Source organism: Pteropus alecto, unplaced genomic scaffold (assembly GCF_000325575.1).
Source record: "Pteropus alecto unplaced genomic scaffold, ASM32557v1 scaffold60, whole genome shotgun sequence".
Classification (NCBI taxonomy): Eukaryota; Metazoa; Chordata; class Mammalia; order Chiroptera; family Pteropodidae; genus Pteropus; species Pteropus alecto.
The window spans coordinates 3,435,873-3,455,321 of NW_006430726.1; the positions used below are offsets into that span (position 1 = coordinate 3,435,873).

At 56.3% G+C, this 19,449-nt stretch overlaps 1 protein-coding gene across 1 annotated transcript in view; it reads left to right on the forward strand.

Annotated features, from left to right (window-relative positions):
- Window positions 1–19,449, forward strand: part of SEMA4B (semaphorin 4B) — a 37,157-nt gene that overhangs the window by 14,876 nt on the left and 2,832 nt on the right. The window contains exons 3-13 of the mRNA XM_025050339.1: window positions 12,597–12,760; window positions 12,935–12,997; window positions 14,570–14,668; window positions 15,224–15,335; window positions 15,579–15,692; window positions 15,834–15,985; window positions 16,795–16,976; window positions 17,094–17,244; window positions 18,275–18,485; window positions 18,587–18,702; window positions 18,957–19,123. Of these exons, the coding sequence (XP_024906107.1) occupies window positions 12,597–12,760; window positions 12,935–12,997; window positions 14,570–14,668; window positions 15,224–15,335; window positions 15,579–15,692; window positions 15,834–15,985; window positions 16,795–16,976; window positions 17,094–17,244; window positions 18,275–18,485; window positions 18,587–18,702; window positions 18,957–19,123 (1,531 nt within the window). The remainder of the gene's footprint in view (window positions 1–12,596; window positions 12,761–12,934; window positions 12,998–14,569; window positions 14,669–15,223; window positions 15,336–15,578; window positions 15,693–15,833; window positions 15,986–16,794; window positions 16,977–17,093; window positions 17,245–18,274; window positions 18,486–18,586; window positions 18,703–18,956; window positions 19,124–19,449) is intronic.

The following is a 19,449-nucleotide window of genomic DNA, read 5'->3' on the forward strand; positions in this document are numbered from 1 at the left end:
CGTGCCGAGGTTGCTGTGACAAAGGAGGCAGGGGGCCTGTCGGAGGCGTGGGGTTCACTAGGACCCCTCCTCCTTTCAAAGCGCTACGGGGAGGGAGGGAAGGAGAGAAGATGGGAGCTGTGGGGCCGCGGGCCCCTTTCTTCCCTTCGTTTAATGAGCGGGGAGGGGGTCCTCGCCCGCTCTGTCGCCCCTGCGCGCCCCTTGTAGGGCGCCCTTTCGGCGGCGGAGGCCCGGATGGTGCTGGCTGCCCGCCGGTCCGCCTGCCCATCTGCTTGTCTTTGATGCTGACCAGAGCCAGCCGCGGTGCCGCCTCCGAGCTCGCAGCCCCGTAAACACTGGGGTTGTGGTATTCCAGCAAGTCGCGGCAGGACCAGCGCGCTAGCCTCCCTCCCTGCCTCTTCGCCCTGGTGGGACACGGTTGGGGCCAGCCTGGGCGCTGAGACCCCCAGGTCTTGAAAGTTGGGAAGGTCCTCAGAGGGACCCAGGAGTACCGTGCTCGTGGCCCGGGTCCCTCGCCTGGGCCTCACATCTGCTCTGCGGTCCCCTCCCTTTCCAGCCCTCTGCTCCCAGCTCTCCCTTCTGATTAACTTCCCTTTTATCCGGTTGCTTCTTCAATTCCTCTTTGAGATCAGAGGGACCTGGATTCCAAGGCTATTTTTACTACAGGGCAAGTAAGTCCCTTCTCCCTGGGCCTCAGTTTGTTCCTCTGCAAAATCGGCAGTCACAGGTACCTTGAAAGGCTGTCTTGGAAATTTCGTGAAACTAGGTGTATTACATGGACAGGGAACATCTACAGGCGCCCTACACATGGTGTTTCTCCAAGCCCTTCATTTAACTCATTGGTTGTCACGCTTTATGAATTAGAATCAAGGACTTATAAATTAGAGGTTACAGACCGAAACCCTACCAGATCTCTCTCCTACAGCATCCCCACCCCTAAAAGCGCCCTGTTTGCAAGAGGAAAGACTAGCAGATCAGCACTTAAATTGACTTAGTGACTCTGAGAACCCCTGTGTGAAACAGGGCAGGGTGGAGTTCAGAAGATGGCCTTGCTGAAATCCTGCCTCCGCCACTTAGTTAGCCGTGTGACCTTGAGCAAGCTGCCCAACCTCTCTGGGCCTTGATTTCCTCATCTGTAAAATAGGGATGATAATAGTGCCTGCCTCACGGGAGTGAGGAGTAAATTCAGTTTTTGTTTGAAAAGTCCTTAGGACACAGGGCTGGGTACGTGGAAACCGCCCAGTAAGTGTTAGCTTTCATTGTTGCTATGTGTTAAGCACAGGCTTCATTCTGGCATGTCCTGCACAGGGCTACGGTGATCCTGCCTGGGGAGGAGCAGTGCTGGCGCGTTAGTTTGACCACAGCCCCTTGGGTGTTCTGGCTTGTTAAGTGAAGATAAACCGGTATCTCTGGACCCAGGCCTGCTGGCTTGTTGTTTTTCTGTTGTGGCCACAACTCCCTTTGCCCTCAGACCCTCGCAGCTTTGGGAGCAGGTAAAATGAGGTAGGGACAAATGCTTGGTGGAGTCCACGTACGGTCCTGGGAAAGCTGGGCTAGTGACAGGGCCGTGTCAGAGGCACCAGGTCTGTGTCCAGCTCTGGAACTGGATGGGGACCGGAGAAATAGACTCGGGGGGCTGCGAGGAGGAACCGAGAGCAGCTAGAACAGCCAGTAGTGGCTGCCCGCACAGCTCCGGGACCCGGCCCACTGCCACAAATTTGTGACCATTGCCAGGCCTCAGTATGGGCTTCTGTTCTGTCTCATGCCAGCACCCTCTGCATAGATCACTTGGTGCTATGGTTTGGATGTCCATATCCCTTCAAAATTCATATGTTAAAAAAAATCCTAACCCCCAGAGGACTGCCAGCAATGGCACATACTTTGTGTACTGCGCAAGGGCGCCCAGCTGAAGGCTGGAACTGCAGTCCATACTCTGCTTTCCGAGCTGTGTGTCCTGGAGAAAAAGACCCTCTGCTGTGCTCTCGAGCCTGGGTCTGCCCCGAGGGGACCTCTTTTCTAGTCCCACCAAAGCCCTGGCATGGCTTAGCAGCACCTCAGTGTCTGAGACTGAGCACACAGCCACGCTTCACTGGGCTGCACCACAGCCTGGAGTTCCTGCCCCACTGGGCTTCCTCCTGGCCCCCCTGCCATCTACGTGCAGGTCCTCCTGTCGGGCTGGGTGCCCCAGAGAGGAATGCCCTGGTGACCAAACAGGCTCACCCTGCGAGCGTGGCCTGAGGCAGCTTCCTGCCTCATCCCTGGGGGCTCGTTAGATGTTCCTGGCAGCGTGCCCACCCTGGGCAGGCCCATGGTGACCATGGGGCACTGGGCATGAGCCCCAGGGCCCCTCCCTCAGAACAGAGAGAGAGGCATGGAACTAGGGCCCGCACCCCTCTTTCCTGCCACCTGCCTTCCCCAGCGAATTCCCCCCGAAGATCCCCACAGGCCCACATGCCTAGAGACAGTGAGCCGTGTCTGCGGTTTGAAACAAGGCCTTGGACGTGGGGCACCCTTCCTTTGGTGCCCTTGTCCCTGCCGATCAGATTTCTGGGGCCACCGGGAAGGGGTGCCCCATTTGTGGTCTCACCCAGTGGCCAGGAGGAGGAGGGGGACTGGGTGAGCTGACCAAGCCAGGGCCTTAGGGGGAAGTGACTCGTCTCTGCGAAAGGAGCGCTTCAAAGACGCGTGTGGAGTTTCATTTCCGCCGTGTTGTGCGTTGGTTCCAGGGCCAAAGGGTCTGCAGTGTCGGGAGCAGGGAGATGCTGTGTCGGAATGACGGCTGGCATGTGGGCCGTGGGGTCCGGTGCCGCCCGGCCAGGCCGTGTAGGAAGGGACAAAAACCTGCTCCTATAAACGTCTTGCTGGGTCCCCTTATTTGGGCAATTAAAAGGAGTTGTTAATCCCCTCTGCCCTGGACGTGCCTGGCCGGAAAGCTCTGGATGCAGTGTTTCCAAACCCTCAGGCCTGCACCCTGCAGTCAACAAAACCCCACTGAGCTGAGAGAATGGGGCACAGATCAGCTGCTTGTCCTCTGACCCGTGGGCTGGCTTTAGCGTGGCCCCTCAGAGCCGCTCGGACAGAGCTGTCACTGTGCTTGCTAATGGCCCGGCGTTGATGACTAGCTTGCCCTTCTTCTTAATGGCACGACTCGCCTCCTCCAGACCCGTTTTCACACTGGCGAGATGGGAATAGTAGCAGGACCCACCTCACGGGGTGCTGAGAGGATGACGTGCGAAGTGCTTGGCACACCGCCTGGCACGTGTGGCATCCCCAGTAAAAGGTAGCGGCTTCTGCCGTCTGTGTTGGAGATGCCCTTCCTGCCTAGCCCGGTGAAGTTATGTGCATCAGTTTGGTAGACAGGGATTGAGCGCCAGGCCAGGGAAGGAAGTGGTCCAGACCCCATCCCTGCCATGCGGGAGGTTATCCCCAGGGGTCCTGTTTCATTCAGCCCACTTTCCAAGTGCTCCTGGTTCAGCTCTTTCAAAGTCCTCCATTGCCCCAAGAACCTCCTCTCCCTGGGGCTGGACTGGACCTCCCTCTCCCCTGCCCCTCGCTGGCTCCACTGGGCCCTCTGCGTAGCTCACCTGGGTGCCTGGGTGCCAGTTCAGCAAAGCTCTGCGCTTGCACAGCCTTGGGGGCACATTGAGGTGTACCTGCTTGTTTACCCTTTAGAGAGGCAGAGGGTGGCGTGGGGGCTGGACTCGGGTCGTGTTGTCACTCACTCCTTCCCATGTCCCCTTCTTAGAGCCTGTGGGCCCCCTCCCGTTCTCACGGATGTTCAGGATCGGTGCCCAAAATATGAGACTGCCGCGGTCCAGGCCAGCCTGCCCTCAGCAGCTCCAGCTGCCCTCCCTAGCTAGCCCTCCCTGCCCCTCCTCTGGGCAGTATGATCGCCTGTCCTGGCAGTGCTCCCTTGTGTCCAGGATGGAGCATGGCTTACACAGAGGTAGCTGTCTTAGGACACATACCCAAGGTCCCATGAGGACCCCTCTCCATCCCCTGTCATTCCCAAGGCTGCAAGCCTTTCTTCTGCTCTGAGTCCTGTGCCATCTTCCTGGTCACTCTTTAGCCACTACTCCTATGTGACCCTCTCCACTACAAGGCAGGAGACAGCCCTCCAGCACTTAGGCGACACAGGTTGTGTCCTCGTGTTTCTGTTCCAGCGTTCAGTGATTCAGTGCCTTGCAGGAGGGAGAAACAGATGTAGAGCAGCTGGGGATACCAGGCTTTAGTTGTCTTCTTTCCACCGGCATTAGGTGGGATTAGCCCCATTTTACAGATCAGATAGCTGAGGCTCAGAGAGGAGAAGTATTTTGTCGTGGTCCCATAGCGTTACTTCTCAAGCCTATAGCCTAGTCTGTTTTCCAGGAGACCTCTGGGGGTCCTCTGAGAAGCCCATCCTGACAGCGTAATGCGGTTCAGAGAGGTGGCGGGCCTGTGGCAAGGGTTTTTTCATGGAGACAGTAGACAGAAATCTCTCATTTTATCAGAATTCCTAAAGAGGAGCCAAATGAACCAATTTGCTCCCTCTTTTTTGGCCTCCCCTAGCCTGTTCTCTGAGAGAGATGCTGACAGGATGCAGGGCCCACCGCGTGCCAGGCGTGACCCTGGGATGTGGTATTGCTCCATCTCACACAGATGAGGGAACTGAGGCTTGGAGAAGCCAGCTCACATGGCAGGGTCACACAGCTAGAAAGGTCAGGGCCCAAGCCTTGAGCCACAGCCATCTGGGGCAGGACCCATATTTTTATCGGAACAGCTGCCTCCTGCGTCACCTGTGAAATGTACAAAAACAGCAAAATGACCCAGCCCAGCCCTTGGATAATTGATGGGTTATGCATTTCTATCTGGTAAAGAAATCTGTTGAGGTCACTCTCTGGACAGGACAAGGATCCAGCTGAGGCCCCTAATGGCACTGCCATGGTTGGAAATTCGGCCAACCCAACAGCCTTGGCATGAACGTGGTGCCTGGGCTGGGAGCAAATGACTCAGACAGTGGTTTGCATGCTGGGGGCAGCGGGCCAGAGCCAACTGGAGATATATTTTGTTTGGCCTCCAAATATTTCAGAAAAATCTTAATCAGTCGCCGATATTTAAAACTCAGGAAATTTATATAGAAATCCAGGTTTTTAGCGCTTCCTAAGATCTGGCAAGGCCGGGTCCCATTCCATTTAGCGGCCAGTGTCCAGGCCTAAGCGGCGGCCACCTCCTCAGAGAGGCTCTGGCATCTAGGCAGCTGCCCCTGCCCCCTGCCCTTGCCTGCCAACCCCTGCACACGCAGCCTTGTGAGGTGGCCAGGGAGCTGGGTTTACAAAGGCTGGGGGAAGGAAGGCAGCATGGGGCATGGGTAGGGCGAGTACTGGTTGTCGGTGACCCCGGAACCTGGGAGCAGGGCTCGGCACTGTCGTGTGCTGCATTTGTCCGGTCTTCCCAGCAATCCCGCGAGGGCTTCCTCTCAGAGACAGCAGGTGCCTTGTCCAGGGTTGCACAGCTGGTCAGTGTTTTGGAGAGGGGCCAGAGTAGGGGTGATGTGAATGTGAGGCTTCAGGGCCTCCAGACTGCCCCATTTGAATCTGGGGGCCCTCCCTGGGCTGAAGCACCCCAAGTTGGGACTTAGAGCTCTGTCAGTCATTCGTAAACATCAATAAACAGATGTTTATCGAATGACTCCTTGGCACTCACTGGCCACGTGATGCAAATAGGAATAAGACAGATGATCCTCCGTGTGCTCTTAGCTTGGTAGAAGAGACAGAAAACCCATCATCATAGAACAGTGTGGTCAGTGCATCTGAGAGGTGTGGGCAGGAAATTATGGGTGCACAAAGACGGGGCCCTCGCCCAGCTGGGGATTCAGGAAGGCCTCCTGGAGGAGGTGAAACTGAGCTGCATCTCTCAGGAGGAGTAGGAGTTAGTCCAATGGAAGGGCTTTCTGGGTGGGGGGACTGCCCGAGCAAAGCCCAGGAGGAGAAATAGGACCTCGAGTTGCAGTTTGATGTCACTCTGTTAAACTGAGGGATGTGGCTGGCAAGATAGGGGCTTGGACAGTGGGGCCCAATTGAGGGTTTTACACGGGACAGTGAGATTTCTCACGGAGCTCTCTGGCCGCAGCATAGCAGCTGGGCCTGGGGCAAGGCCACCTGGGACGGGGGCTACTGCAGCAGCCCAGGCGGAAGGGCACTGGCCTGGTTCAGGATGGGGTAGTGGGGATAGGAAGGGAAATAAATTTGGAAAATATTGAGGAGGAAAAATTGTCAGGATTTGATTATGGATTGGACGTCCTCAGGTTCGCAGCCAGGGGAGCAGTGCCACAGAGGCAAGAGATCCCAGACTGAAGAGGGGGGGCCTGGGAAGGGGACAGAGCGGGAGGGGCCTGCACAGCGCAGCCTGGCCTGTCGGAGGAACATCTGCACGGGATGAAGAGATTTGGGGGTGGCCAGCTTCCGGGTCATTGAAGTGCTGGGCATGGGTGTGTGACCCAAAGGCCAAGCACAGGCTCCAGGGAGCAAGAACGATTATGAGCAAACCCCGGAGAAGCCGAAGGGTGCTTATGACGCGGACCCTGTAGCAGGCAGCCAGGTTCGAATCCCGGCCCCCACCACTCTTCCCAGATGGGCAGCCACACGAGTTACTTCACTTGTGCCTCGGCCCTCTCACCTGAAAAATGCAGGTGGTAATGCCCGCGGTCCAACATCCTCGCCAGGATTACAGGCGTCTATCATCTAAAGTGCTTAGTAAGCGCTACGGAGGGACGGAGGCCCAGAAGGAGTGTGTGGGAGACGTGCAGTGACCCTTAAGGCTGGGGCGGCACACCCATAAGGACAGGGGACCTCCGCAAGGCCGGAGTCTTGCGGTGAGGCGGTGCCTGGGCTCTGGCGAGCGTCGGGCTGGTCAAGGCCTGAATCCCAGCCGAGCAGCGAGGGGGCGGTGAGGAAGGGAGCTGGCACTGGGTGGCTCTTCTCTTCAGGGTTTTGGCTGGGAAAGGGGAGGAGGGAGGTACACACATTTCTAGGATACATGTTGCGGTTAATGACGCAGGACTGTCTCTGAGGAGATGGGCGGCAGTGGAAAGTTAAGGGTGTTTATGCCCAGTGGCCCCGGTTTTCTTAAAAACAGGGGAGACATCTGGAGGAGGAAGCAGATGGACCCTAGGGCAGAGGCCTCAGGTGAGACAGGTTGCTAAGGAACAGCCAGCCCCCAGCAGAGGCTGAGGATCTGACCTTGGTCCTGGGTGGGGGAGGTAGAGGTCAGCCTCCCAGGGTGATGGCAGCTTGTGACAGGTCCTAGGTAAGGGCTCTGCTGGCCAGATGGGCACAGAGGGGTCTGTGAGGGGCTGAGGGCCACCTGGTGATGCTGGCAGGAGCTCTGTCCTGCTCGCTCAGGCAACAGCAGGGCACTTGGCATGCCTGCCCAGCAGCACCGGGTGCTTTGAGGCTGGCCCCCTTCGCCTTCCTGACCCTTTCTTGGTCATTACCTCGGTCCCTGGGGAAGACTTTTGGCACATAGCCCTTCTTTCCTGCCCAGAGTGAACCCTCCCTGTCAGGGACTCTGTCCTGGCTTGGTGACGGCAGAGTGTGGCCTGCCACTACTGTCTTATCAGGCTGCCCTGCCTAGCACTTGGGCGGTGTGCAGGAAGGACGTGTGAGGTCACTGGCTGCTCTAGTCAGTCACTGAGTCAGCACTCCTGCCTTGGAGGTGCTGCTCCTGCTGACACAAGTGAGCCCAAGGGTCCAGTGTGACCCCCTGGGAAGAGGTGCTCCTGCTGAGCCTCCGGGAGGCCCTCAGGGGCTGTCTCGAACTCAGACCCTCCCTGGAACTTCGTGATCCCAGCTGCAGGGTAGCGGGCTGCCTCGCCTGATGGGAGCACTGTCCTGGCTCTGACTCCCCAGGGAAGCTGGGGCCTGTGGAGGGCGGGATGTTAGGGCCAGGTCAGCTGTGGTGCCAGGAGCCACCAAGGAGAGAAAGGTGGGGTGGGGCTCTGAGTCATGGCCCTGCCACAGCTCGTTGGATGGCCTGGCCGGGGTGGGGACTGCCCGGGGTGGGGACGGTGCTGAGCCCTATTCCCGTCTCACCCTAGAGAGCGCCAAGCTTCCGGCTGAGTCACAGGGAAAGTGAGAAACTGTAGATGAGTCTGGGGTAGAGTTGCTCCCACATCACTCCCTGCTGATGTCCCAAGCCCTGGTTTGGGGTAGTGGGGCCATGCAGGTGGCTCTGACACGCTCCACCCCATGGTACCTGCAGGAGGAGCCCCAGGCTAGCCCCACCGTCTGGCCTTGGAGCCCTGGACAAGTCACCAGCTCAGGCTTGCCCCGGGCGCCTGGGAAAACTGGCCACAGCCTCGGGCCCAGCTCCCTCCATAGTGGACTAACCCAGGACGTGGAGGATGGCGGAGACCACAGAGAGCAGTGTCAATGCTAAGACCGGCCCCGAGGCGTGCCAGCGAGCCGAGTGCACAAACGCCTGTCCCTGTCACCTGTACACAAACAGAACCCTGGAGGGAACACACCAGGATGGACAAGTCCTGTGGTGGGGCGTACACACGCACGCACACACACACACACACAGAGGCAAGCTCAGGCAGGACCTGCACAGACATCGGTGCTGTGACCCCGGAGGCGACGCCAGGCACTGGGCGCTGAGGTGGGAACACCACTCGGAGCACTGCCCGCCGCGTGCCTGTGCCAGCGTCCCGTTTCTGAGCCGAAGCTCTCTGATTGGCCTTGCGACCCTCGTGTGGCCGGGTGCGGGCCTCGGTCAGGTCTCTGGCATGAATGCTCTCACCGTGAGGACGAGGGAGAGGCAGCTCCTCGCAGCTGCCCTGCTCCTTGGCCGCTCTCGCTGGGCTGGATTTTCCTGCAGGGCTTTGGGCTTTTGTTTTTGATCCACTCGAGTGCTGGTCGTGTGCCAGACACCGTGCCAACACTGGGTTAATGTGCCCACGGTTGTTTTGAGGAAGCTCTCGGTAAACGTGGCTCATTATGCATATTATTATTTACATGCATAATCGCATTTCTTCACATAACAACTCCATGAGGCAAGGTGTCATTATCCCCACTTTACAGATAAGGAAAGTGAGGCTCTAAGATGTTAAATGGCTTGCTCTGGTGGCAAAAGGCTCGTAAGGGACAGAGGCCGCATTTGGACCCAGGTCTGTGCCTCTGCGATCCTCATCTGTCTGGTTGAGACTCCCATTGGGAAGCCAGCCCCACCGACGAGCCCGGTAAAGTCCATAGTGCAGGAGGGATCGGGAGGCAGGGCCTTCAGGATACCATGGCTTCGAGTCTGAGCGGCCCGGGGCAGGGGGACTCAGAAGGAGCATCCCCAGCGTGGGAAGGCGTGTGAGGGGCCCCTTACCCACTTCTCCGAGGCATTTCTGCCACCTCCCAGGTGCGGGCACTCTTGAGCAGCTGGCCTGTGTGGAGGGCTGGACTTGCGGATGGGCAGCTGGCACCCCGGCTGCCCCTACAGCCGGGCTGTGCTCTGCCTGTGTCACCCTTGGCAGGTGTCCACCCCCTCCCCGGCCCAAGTGTGGTCCAGCTGCCACCTGGACCTCAGCTTTTATCTCTGATCTTTGCCATTTCTGTATCTGGACAGATTCCAAGAGTAGCCTCCTGCCCAGACTGAAGTCTCCGCCCTGCGGGCAGATAAGCATTGGCAGATTCGGGATAACCCTTGTTTTCAGAAAACTAGAGGGGTGCAAAAGGTAGGGAGGGACTGCAACAGCCACTTGCCCCAGCCTCACTGACTTCTCAGGACACCGCCGTGAGTTTTACGTTTTTCTCATTATCCCCATGATACGTGTGAGGAAGCTAAAGCTGAGCGACACGATGTGTACACTGTGCTGTGGAAGACCTGCATGGCACGCCTCAAAGTGTGGTCCTTGGACCTTTCAGTCCAGAATCACGTGGGAGCTCGTAAGATTGCATGTTCCCCGGCCCTGGCCCAGGTCAGTGGCATCAGAGTCAGGCAGGACATGGAGTTCAGATCTTCTGGGTGATTTTGCTGCATCCCACAGTTTGCCTACCGTGCCCTTCTAAGCCGACCTTACACTGCAGCCTCTTTTTTGCTGTGTGGCTTTGCGTAAATCGCTGAATCTCTCTGAGCTTTGATTTTCTTCATTTGTAAAGTGGGGGTCACAACAGTCCGTACCTCCTAGGGTTGTTGTGGGCATGCAGGGAGTTAGTATCTACAAGGAGTTTATTTAGCACGGCACCTTCCTGGAGCGGACCTGTGATGGCCAACGGGAGGCTGGTGGTTCCTCCCAGGAAGAGAGCATAGAAGGGTCAGGCCACTTGTTCCAGAAGGCTCATTGTCTCATTGGCACAAAGCCCAAGCAACATAGTTGGAGCCCAGTGTGTTGGGGCATTTTCCGTCTGGGAAAAGTAGGAGGTTAGTGCTGGAAACTTTCCTTGGGCCTCCCAGGATGTAGAGTGCTCACAGGAAGTGGTGAAGAGTTGGGAATTTGAGACAAAAAACCTAGAGTCTGGTGTGATTCTGGACTTACTAGTTTAAAGAGAGGCCTTAACGTCTCCGACCACAGCTGCCCTATGTGGTTTCAGCAGCAGACTTCGGGGTCTGGACATTGAGCCGGACTCTCCCCTGTGAGTTCCCAGTGCAACCCGGTTTCAACTCTGGTTCTGGGAGGGAGGCAACTCTGGGAGGGAGGGATGCGTTCTTCCTCTTGGACAGTGAGGATAAGGCAACTTCATTTCCCTTTTCTCCTTGGCTGCTGGGAGGCTCAGCACTAAATGTTCAGCCCAATTCCAGGAGCTATGTGGGGCCTATGACCTGCTTTTGGGAACCCGTCCTTCCTTTCTGGTTTTGATGTCTTCTTCAGATTGGTTTTTTTCTCTGCTCTTAATTTTAGTGTTTATATTTCACTACCTCCTTTTTTTTTTTTAATATTTTCTCACCCCTGTGGAACCAGGCTGGGGGTATGTAAAATCACTCGCTATGTAAACACACACAAAGTCATCTTCACAACTGCTTTGTCGGCATGTGGTACTTTTTGCTTCCTCTGCTTCATGAAACTGTATTTGTTTGTCTGGTCATAATCCACCGGTCAGTGAGGAGACGCCTGAGGTTGGGCACGGTGGCTGCTTTGTGCTTGTTTTTCTTTTCATATCAGCTGCTTAGAATTTTTAAAATAATTTCTCTCCAAATTCATTCGTCACTCAGAGCACGAACGGTACCCTGGTGGATAGATGTGTGTGTGTGCGCATTTCAGTTTTCTTTTTATAATTTGTTTCTTTCACATTACGCAAGTATAACCTGTCGACTCCAAAAATGATAACAAGTGAAAAGCAAAAAAAATTCCCCGGAAACCCATGAAGGTTACCACTTTTCAGCATTTTGTGATTCATTCTTCTGGATTTTTTTTCTGTGTTTGTACTTTTCCTACAAAAAGGTAGACTATGTATGCATAGTAGTTTATAACCTCGGCTTCACTCAGTGTTAGGTCATTAGAATCGTTCCTTGTTATTATGTATTCTATAACAATGAAACACATTTAAAACTTGTATCGAGGATACATGCACATAATTTTGTTTAAGTGTAGGATTTATTGTGAAAAGAAACAGCTTCCTCAGTCTTCCCCAGCCCAGACGTGGTTAAAGGGGTAACTCTTAATCGTTTAGACCTCTTGTTATCCAGTGGTTCCCTACGTAGATTTAAGTAAAATGCTTGTACCTCTGTTTATCTTATCTGACGCACTGATTTGCTGCTGAGAAAAATAAGGCTTTCTATCAGTTACACCACCCTTGCCCACCTCCCCCGGACATTTTCTGCGACTATATTTGGCTGCCTTTGCAATTTAAAATAATATGCCTCCACCTCGGTTTCTTGTTCCCTTCACGTGGACAGCATTTTGTGGCCCTCTTTGCTCTCAGAGGACGACATAGAGACCGCACACTTCTAAGTGCCCTTGCTCCCGGCATCACAGTGCCTGTCTGTTGTGCGGTCCAGTTGCTGAGGTCAAGGCTGATAACATGAACATCCTGTTGAATAATCGTAAATCTTCCACTCATGACTGTGGGGTGGTGCCGGGAATTGGAGACCGGGGTCTGCGTTTCTGTGCGGATGCAAATCGTGTTTACTGCAGGGCCGAGGGGTGGGCCGTGCCTACAAGTCCTTCTCTTCGGGTCTGATGCCACTCAAAAGAGAGTGTTAAATGTCCTTTTCTTTCTTAGATTTTGTTCTGTGCTCAAAAACCATCTCTTTCTATTCTAGTTCGCTTTATATTTTGACCATGCCTTGTTATATAACTTTATTTGCTTGTTTTTCTGGAGTTTCTATTACAGCATCATTTTTACCAGCTGCTAGTGTTCCATCGAATGAAGTATTAGGATTTATTTTCACCCAGCCCCCTGTGGTTGGACATTTAGAACTTTAATTGCTGTAATTAAAGTTCTTTTCCATTCCCCTTTGTGTATTTGTTTCTCGCAGAATGTTACCAGTCCGGGAATGCTGCTCTCCTTTAAGCCTGACCCCCTTGTCCCCTGCCCCTTGCTCCCCACCAGCTTGCTAACCTATCTTCACTCTGATTGGTCCATTTCATGGGAAGGGTGACCCCCAGGTAACGTCCATCTTCCCCTCCCCAGGCTCTGAAAAGCGGCCGTTCCTCAGCTTCCAAGCTGGAAACATCTCCAACTACACCGCCCTTCTGCTGAGCAGGGACGGCAAGACCCTGTACGTGGGTGCCCGAGAGGCCCTCTTCGCACTCAACAGCAGCGTCAGTTTCCTGCCAGGCGGGGAGTACCAGGAGGTGAGAGACGATGCCCGGGGCCGACGGGGCTGGGCAGAGGATGGCAGAGGGGAAGGTGGACAGGAAGACTGACCTTCTGGGTTCAAGGATGATGCAGACGGGGAGGGGAGAGGAGCGGGGAGGCGTACCCTCCGTTTCCACGTGCACACTTACCTGCTCTCTGTCGTGCCCCAGCTGCTGTGGCGCGCAGATGCCGAGAGGAAGCAGCAGTGCAGCTTCAAGGGCAAGGACCCACAGGTGAGCTAGCGCCTGAACGCGGCCTGGGCTACAGGCGGGATGGAGGGTGACAGACCAGGCTGGACCCAGGGCGGAAGTAGGAGTGGGAGCAGATGCAGCCACTGGTGATGGACTGGGCATACGCCTCTGAGATGGCCAGACCTGGGTTTGAATCGCAGCCTTAAAAAGTAAATTTGCATTTTCTGAGCCTAGGCGTCCCCACCTGTAAAATGTGGATAATGATGCCTGTCTCACTGGACTTAACATGAGTGAGGATTCAAGTTACTAATAGGCATAAGGCCCCTGTGCCACATAAATAAGTGCCACATAAATATCAGCTTCCAGTAGGAGCAGTGATTGGGTGGGGGCAGGAGTTATATCCATCTGCAGAAGGTGCCTGATGTGGCAGGTCTGACATCCTGGTGTGGTTTTAGCCAGACCATTGGTTGTGAGGAGATCAGATTCAGCCTGGGGTTCTCCTCTGGGACTCCCCACCATTCTCAGAAGCCTCTTGGTGCTCAGTGCAGCAGGCAACAGCTAAGGCGAAAAAAAGAGCACCAGACTTGGGGTCAAGACAGAGGTTCAAGTCTTGGCTGCGCCTGACGACTTTCATTCAGCACTTGCTCTGTGCCCGGGCGCTTTTTAGACCCTGGAGATAGACCTGTGAAAAAGGAGAAAGAACCGCGGGCAAAAATTAGTTCGTTTAAAAGGTAGTCAGGTTACACTTCACTAGAAAAAGCGACGTCTGAGCCAAGATGAGGAGGCAGTGAGGGAGTTGACCATGGGGTGCCCGGAGCAGGAGCAGGCTGTGGACTGTACTCTGAGTGGGGCATTTGGGGAACCACTGGAGGGCCGAGCAGAGGGATGGCATGGTCTGGCGCTGGCCCCCAGGGACAGAAAGAAGGAGGCCAGCAAGGGACGAGCGGTGATGGTGACCAAGACCAGGGTGGTACAAATAAAGGGAGAGAGAAATGGTCAGATTCCTGATGTATTTAGAAGATGGGGCCACCAGGATTTCCTGGTGCAAAAATGGGGAGATGTGAGAGGCAGGGAGTCGAAGCTGACTACGGGGTTTGGAGCCTCAGCAGCCAAGAAGATGGAGTTGTCCTTAAGAAAAGGGAAAGGTCCCAGAGGAGAAAGGTTTGGGAGTGATCAGAAGCTGGGTCAGAGGGGCCGTTAGATGCTGGGAGGCTGTCCATCTGGGGCCGGGGTTCAGGCCTGAGTGTATCCTCCTGACCTGGGCTGTGGCTTCCTCCCCAGGGGGTTGGGACTGACCAGCGGTTTCTACTGAGGTTCTGAAGAGGACTCTTAGGGGCTAGGACAGCCAAGGGGGAATTGTGTGCCTCACCCCAGACTGAAGAAAAGTTTGCCAACCTCAGAACTAGCTGAACCCCAAGGCCACCCTCCAGTGCACACGCACACGCTTGTGGCCCTCGGTCTGTTCCGTCCCTGGAGGCTCCTGCTTTTGGATTCTCTCCAGTGTTCCCGGGCTTGAGGCCGCACCCCCAGCACTGGCCTTGGGTCTGGGGGAGGGCTTGGTGGTGCCCCCTAGTGGCTGGTTTGGATCTGACATCCTCCTCCCTCCTTCCCCAGCGTGACTGTCAAAACTACATCAAGATCCTCCTGCCTCTCAACAGCAGCCACCTGTACGTCTGTGGCACTGGGGCCTTCAGCCCCCTGTGCACCTACGTGGTGAGTGCCCCTCCTCGCCGGAAACGGCCCCTCTTTCTGCCCCAGGGAGCTGTTGTCTAGCGCCAACCCCTGGTGCAGGCCAGGGCCCAGCGAGGCTCCTTCGTAGCAGTGGGCTGAAGGGGCCCTGAAGGAGAGTTGCGTGTGATGGCCCTGGCGGACTCACGACACAGGCCTGTAGGTCCCTGACTGCCCATCTGTACGCCCCTCCTCAGCACCCTCACACCTGTGTTTCAGCCCTGCGCACGCCTTAGCCGAGGGTGGCGTGGGTCGGGGCACCGGCCTGGCCAGACGTACCGGGTTTGCGTCGTGTTGCCACCCCTTCCTGGCTCACATCGTTCTAAGCCTCGTCTCCCCTCTGCCAGCTGGGGCTACTAGTGCCCACTGCAGAGGCAGACGATGTTGGCACTGTGCCCAGGGCCCTGGGGTGGGGAGGACGGGCCGTGGGATCTCTTCCCCCACCTCGCAGAGTTGCCTTCTCCAGCATCCCCCTCCTTTCCTACCGAGCCCACTCATTCCCTGACACGCCCCTGAGCCCACCCGTCTGCTCCCCTGCAGAATGTGGAGAACTTCACGCTGGCACAAGACAGGGCGGGAAGCATCCTCCTGGAAGATGGGAAGGGCCGTTGTCCCTTTGATCCCAATTTCAAGTCCACAGCCCTGGTGGTTGGTGAGTGTTTGGGGCAGGGTGGGCTCCTTGAGGCTCTGTGGCAGGGGGTGGGGTGGCATGTGTGTGGGGGGGCCTCCCAGTGCAGAATGACCCTGGGCTGCCCTTGGGTTTGGCTTCTCCTAGTTCCCACTCCCTCCTCTGTGCACCCCAGTGATGTGGGCAGGGCTGGGGTCACTCCAGGCTCCGAGCAGAGGGAGGAGGCCGTGCTGAGGGGCTGTTCCCATGGGAATGTTCTCTTGGCAGATGGCGAGTTGTACACTGGAACAGTCAGCAACTTCCAGGGGAATGACCCGGCCATCTCCCGGAGCCAAACCCTCCGCCCCACCAAGACAGAGAGCTCCCTCAACTGGCTACAAGGTGAAGTCCTCTCAGCGCCGGCCCGCGGGCAGGCTTGGGAGCCGGGGGAAGGGGAGAGATCCCCCGCAGCAGGGCCTGAGAGCAGAGTCTCGCCTGTCCTGGACCCCTGGGCTCACTGTGCACTCCCCACCGGTCCCACAGACCCAGCATTTGTGGCCTCAGCCTACATTCCGGAGAGCCTGGGCAGCGTGGAAGGGGACGATGACAAGATCTACTTCTTCTTTAGCGAGACTGGCCAGGAGTTTGAGTTCTTTGACAACACCATTGTATCCCGCATCGCCCGCATCTGCAAGGTGAGCCCCAGCAGGCTCCAGAAAGGTCCACGGGCACCAGATCAGGAAAGGCCGGGAGGAACAGCTTAACTGACGGCTTTTCTCTCCCTCCTTTTAAATTAAAATACCTCTTATTGTCTTCTCTTATTTAAAACATGAAATACAGAACAGAAAAGTACACGCAATATCACAGAATAAAGAGGCAGTGAGTATAGCATCATGATAAAGAGCACAGACCTGGAGCCAGGAGGCCTGGGTTCAAACTCTGCTGCTAGTGTCATCTTGGGCAAGTCCCTTACCTTCTCAGCTACGGCTCCCCGGTCTGTTTGATAAGAATCGTAACCAAGCTGGCCTCGGAATTTTCACGTGGATTAAATTAATTCCCACAGAGCTTTTAGGCATGTGGTGGGCGGCAGCTGAGTGTTGACTGTCCGCGGTGCGGTCCTCACGCCCACCACAGGGTGTCATCACTGTTAGCGTTCTGGAAGGTCCCTTGCTAATCTTTTATTCCATATATGTATATAATAAGGAGACTATTTAGAAACAAGAATTAAACTCATGCAGTTCTTCAACAGGAGTCATGACCTCTTTCCATACTTGTCGGTAGACTCTTCCTTGTCCTTTTTTGGTGGGATTCCACGGCAAGGAAAGCAGTCTCGTCTACGTAGCCTGGTCTTGGGACGTAGACGTTGTGCCTCCAAGTCTTCTTGATTTTAAATGGAACTCAGGCCTGGCTTTGGCTTTCCCACCCGCCCTGGTGTTTGCCTCAGCCACTTCTGGGGAGGGACGACGAGGAGCACCAAGCCCAGACCCCGCTGTCTCTCCCCCAGGGCGACAAAGGTGGCGAGCGGATCCTGCAGCAGCGCTGGACGTCCTTCCTGAAGGCCCAGCTGCTGTGCTCCCGGCCTGACGATGGCTTCCCGTTTAACGTGCTGCAAGACGTCTTCATGCTGAGCCCAAACCCCGAGGACTGGCGTGACACCCTCTTCTATGGGGTCTTCACCTCTCAGTGGTACGGCCTCCAGGATTTAGCTGGGAACGGAGGGTAATGAGTTGCTGGGACTGAGGCCGGGGAGCCGGCCTTTGGGCCTGAGGGCTTCTGCATTAATCTGGCCATTTTTTTTTGTAGGCACAGGGGGACCACAGAGGGCTCTGCCATCTGTGTCTTCACCATGAAGGACGTTCATAGGGCCTTCAGCGGCCTCTACAAAGAGGTGAACCGTGAGACGCAGCAGTGGTACACTGTGACGTACCCGGTGCCCACGCCCCGGCCCGGCGCGGTGAGGACTGCTCCCTGCACCAGGGTGGGGTGCTGGGTGGACGGGGCCCCACCCCAGGCCGTGACTACCCAGCTTCTCCAAGGCTGTTTTTTCATCTTGAAAGTGGGCACAAAAGCCCAGGCCTGCTTGTCCTTCTGGGTTAGATGTGACCATGAAGGTCGGGTGCCTTCACACCTGTCTCAGGTGGGTGGGCGTGTCCCCGTCAGGGTGCTCACCACACCCCTTTGTAACTGTCTCTTCACTTGTGCCTCCCCTGGTCAGCTACGAGCTCCTTATTTAGTTATTCAGTGATGAATGGCTAGACCATGGGGAAATAGGCCTTTCTTCTTTCCGTCCAGCCTAATGGGCTTCTCCTAAGGCAGACCTGAGAGAGGATGCGGGTGCCAGCAGTTTACATGGGGGCAATCCCAGGATGTAGCTCAAGGGAATAGGAAAGTGAGACTTAAGGAGCAAAGCCAAGAAACAGGGTGTCCATGAGCCCTTACTGCTGTGGGCACCTGGGACTCAGTCCCCTGGGGCCCTGGGAGGCTGTGTGGAGCACATCTCAGCATTGTTCCACTGGAGTGTTTGTCACTAACCCGTGTGCCTCATCAATTGAGAGTTAGTCCTGGATGTAAAGTCTTAGGGCTGTGGCAGAGAACCCCTTGGGCAGAGAGAATCAGGAAGCCCAGGCAGTGTGAGAACTCATTGCAGGAACCCTCTGCCCCCTCCTCTGGGAAACCTGGCCAGTGAACCGATGCTAAAGGAGCAGGAAGCCTGATTGGCTGCTCAAGGCCTGGGGGAGGGGCAGAGAGGAGGGAAGGCAGGGAAACCTGCCAGCTGGGGCCCTTGGGTGCCTCACACCCTGGGCTTTGCCCTGTGACCTCCAGATTAGCGCCTTGGCTCTGCATACCTGCAAGTGATGTGCCGGGGCTTCTGAGGGCTGGGCAGACACCCTGCTGTCCCCTCAAGAGACAGCCCAGGCAGGATCCTCGGGGCCCACTTCCTGCCCTGAGTGTGCCTCGCCTCACACCGCCACCTCCTCCTTCAGTGCATCACCAACAGTGCCCGGGAGAAGAAGATCAACTCATCCCTGCAGCTCCCCGACCGCGTGCTCAACTTCCTCAAGGACCACTTCCTGATGGATAGCCAGGTCCGGAGTCGCCTGTTGCTGCTGCAGCCACAGGCCCGCTACCAGCGCGTGGCAGTGCATCGCGTCCCTGGCCTGCACCACACCTACGACGTCCTCTTCCTGGGCACCGGTGAGTGCCTGCAGCAGGGCAGGCCCAGAGTCCAGGGGGCACAGCCGTGGAGTCATGGGCAGCGGGCTCTAGTCCAGGCCTGAGTACTGTCCTCGCTCCAGGTGATGGCCGGCTGCACAAGGCGGTGAGCGTGGGCCCCAAGGTGCACATCATTGAGGAGCTGCAGATTTTCTCACCAGGACAGCCCGTGCAGAACCTGCTCCTGGACCCCGACAGGGTGAGTGGGCAGAAGAGTCTGGACAGCGTGTTTGGGGTGCCCCTCCTATCGACAAGCGGTCCCCACCAGCTTTTTCTCCCTTGCCCCAGTAGGGTGGAGAGATCCAGGCTCACGGTCTGAGCTATCAGAAAGTGGGGTGCTTGAGAGCATGAAAGGCCTTTGGGGAGTGGCTCTGGTGGACACGAGAGCCAGCTGTGGCTGTGGGTGGGGGCCCTGGTTGCCTGTATCTGCCCCTCATGCCCGTGTCTGTGCAGGGCCTGCTGTATGCTGCCTCACACGCAGGTGTAGTCCAGGTGCCCGTGGCCAACTGCAGCCTGTACCGGAGCTGCGGGGACTGCCTCCTTGCCCGGGACCCCTACTGTGCTTGGAGCGGCTCCAGCTGCAGGCACATCAGCCTCTACCCCCGTGAGGCAGCCTCCAGGTGAGAGCTCCTGAAGGTCCCTTCCCACCTGTCCATCTCTGTGCACTTGGCCTCAGAGCTCCCTCCCCAGGCCCTCTACCGAATCATTATACAGCTTCATTTGCATCTGCCGTCAGCATAATTATTAATTAGCTACCCTTCTGACTCTCAAAAATTGTTTGCCTCAACCACCTGTAAAGCAGGGACATGATTTGGAAAAGTACGAAATGTCACAGCTATAAAAAGCCTTGCAGGGGAATGTGGATTAGCATGTGTGTTTAAGTGACAGAAAACCAGGGCTACGCAAGAGTCCATTAACAAACCCATTAAAAACTGTTTCCAAGGTA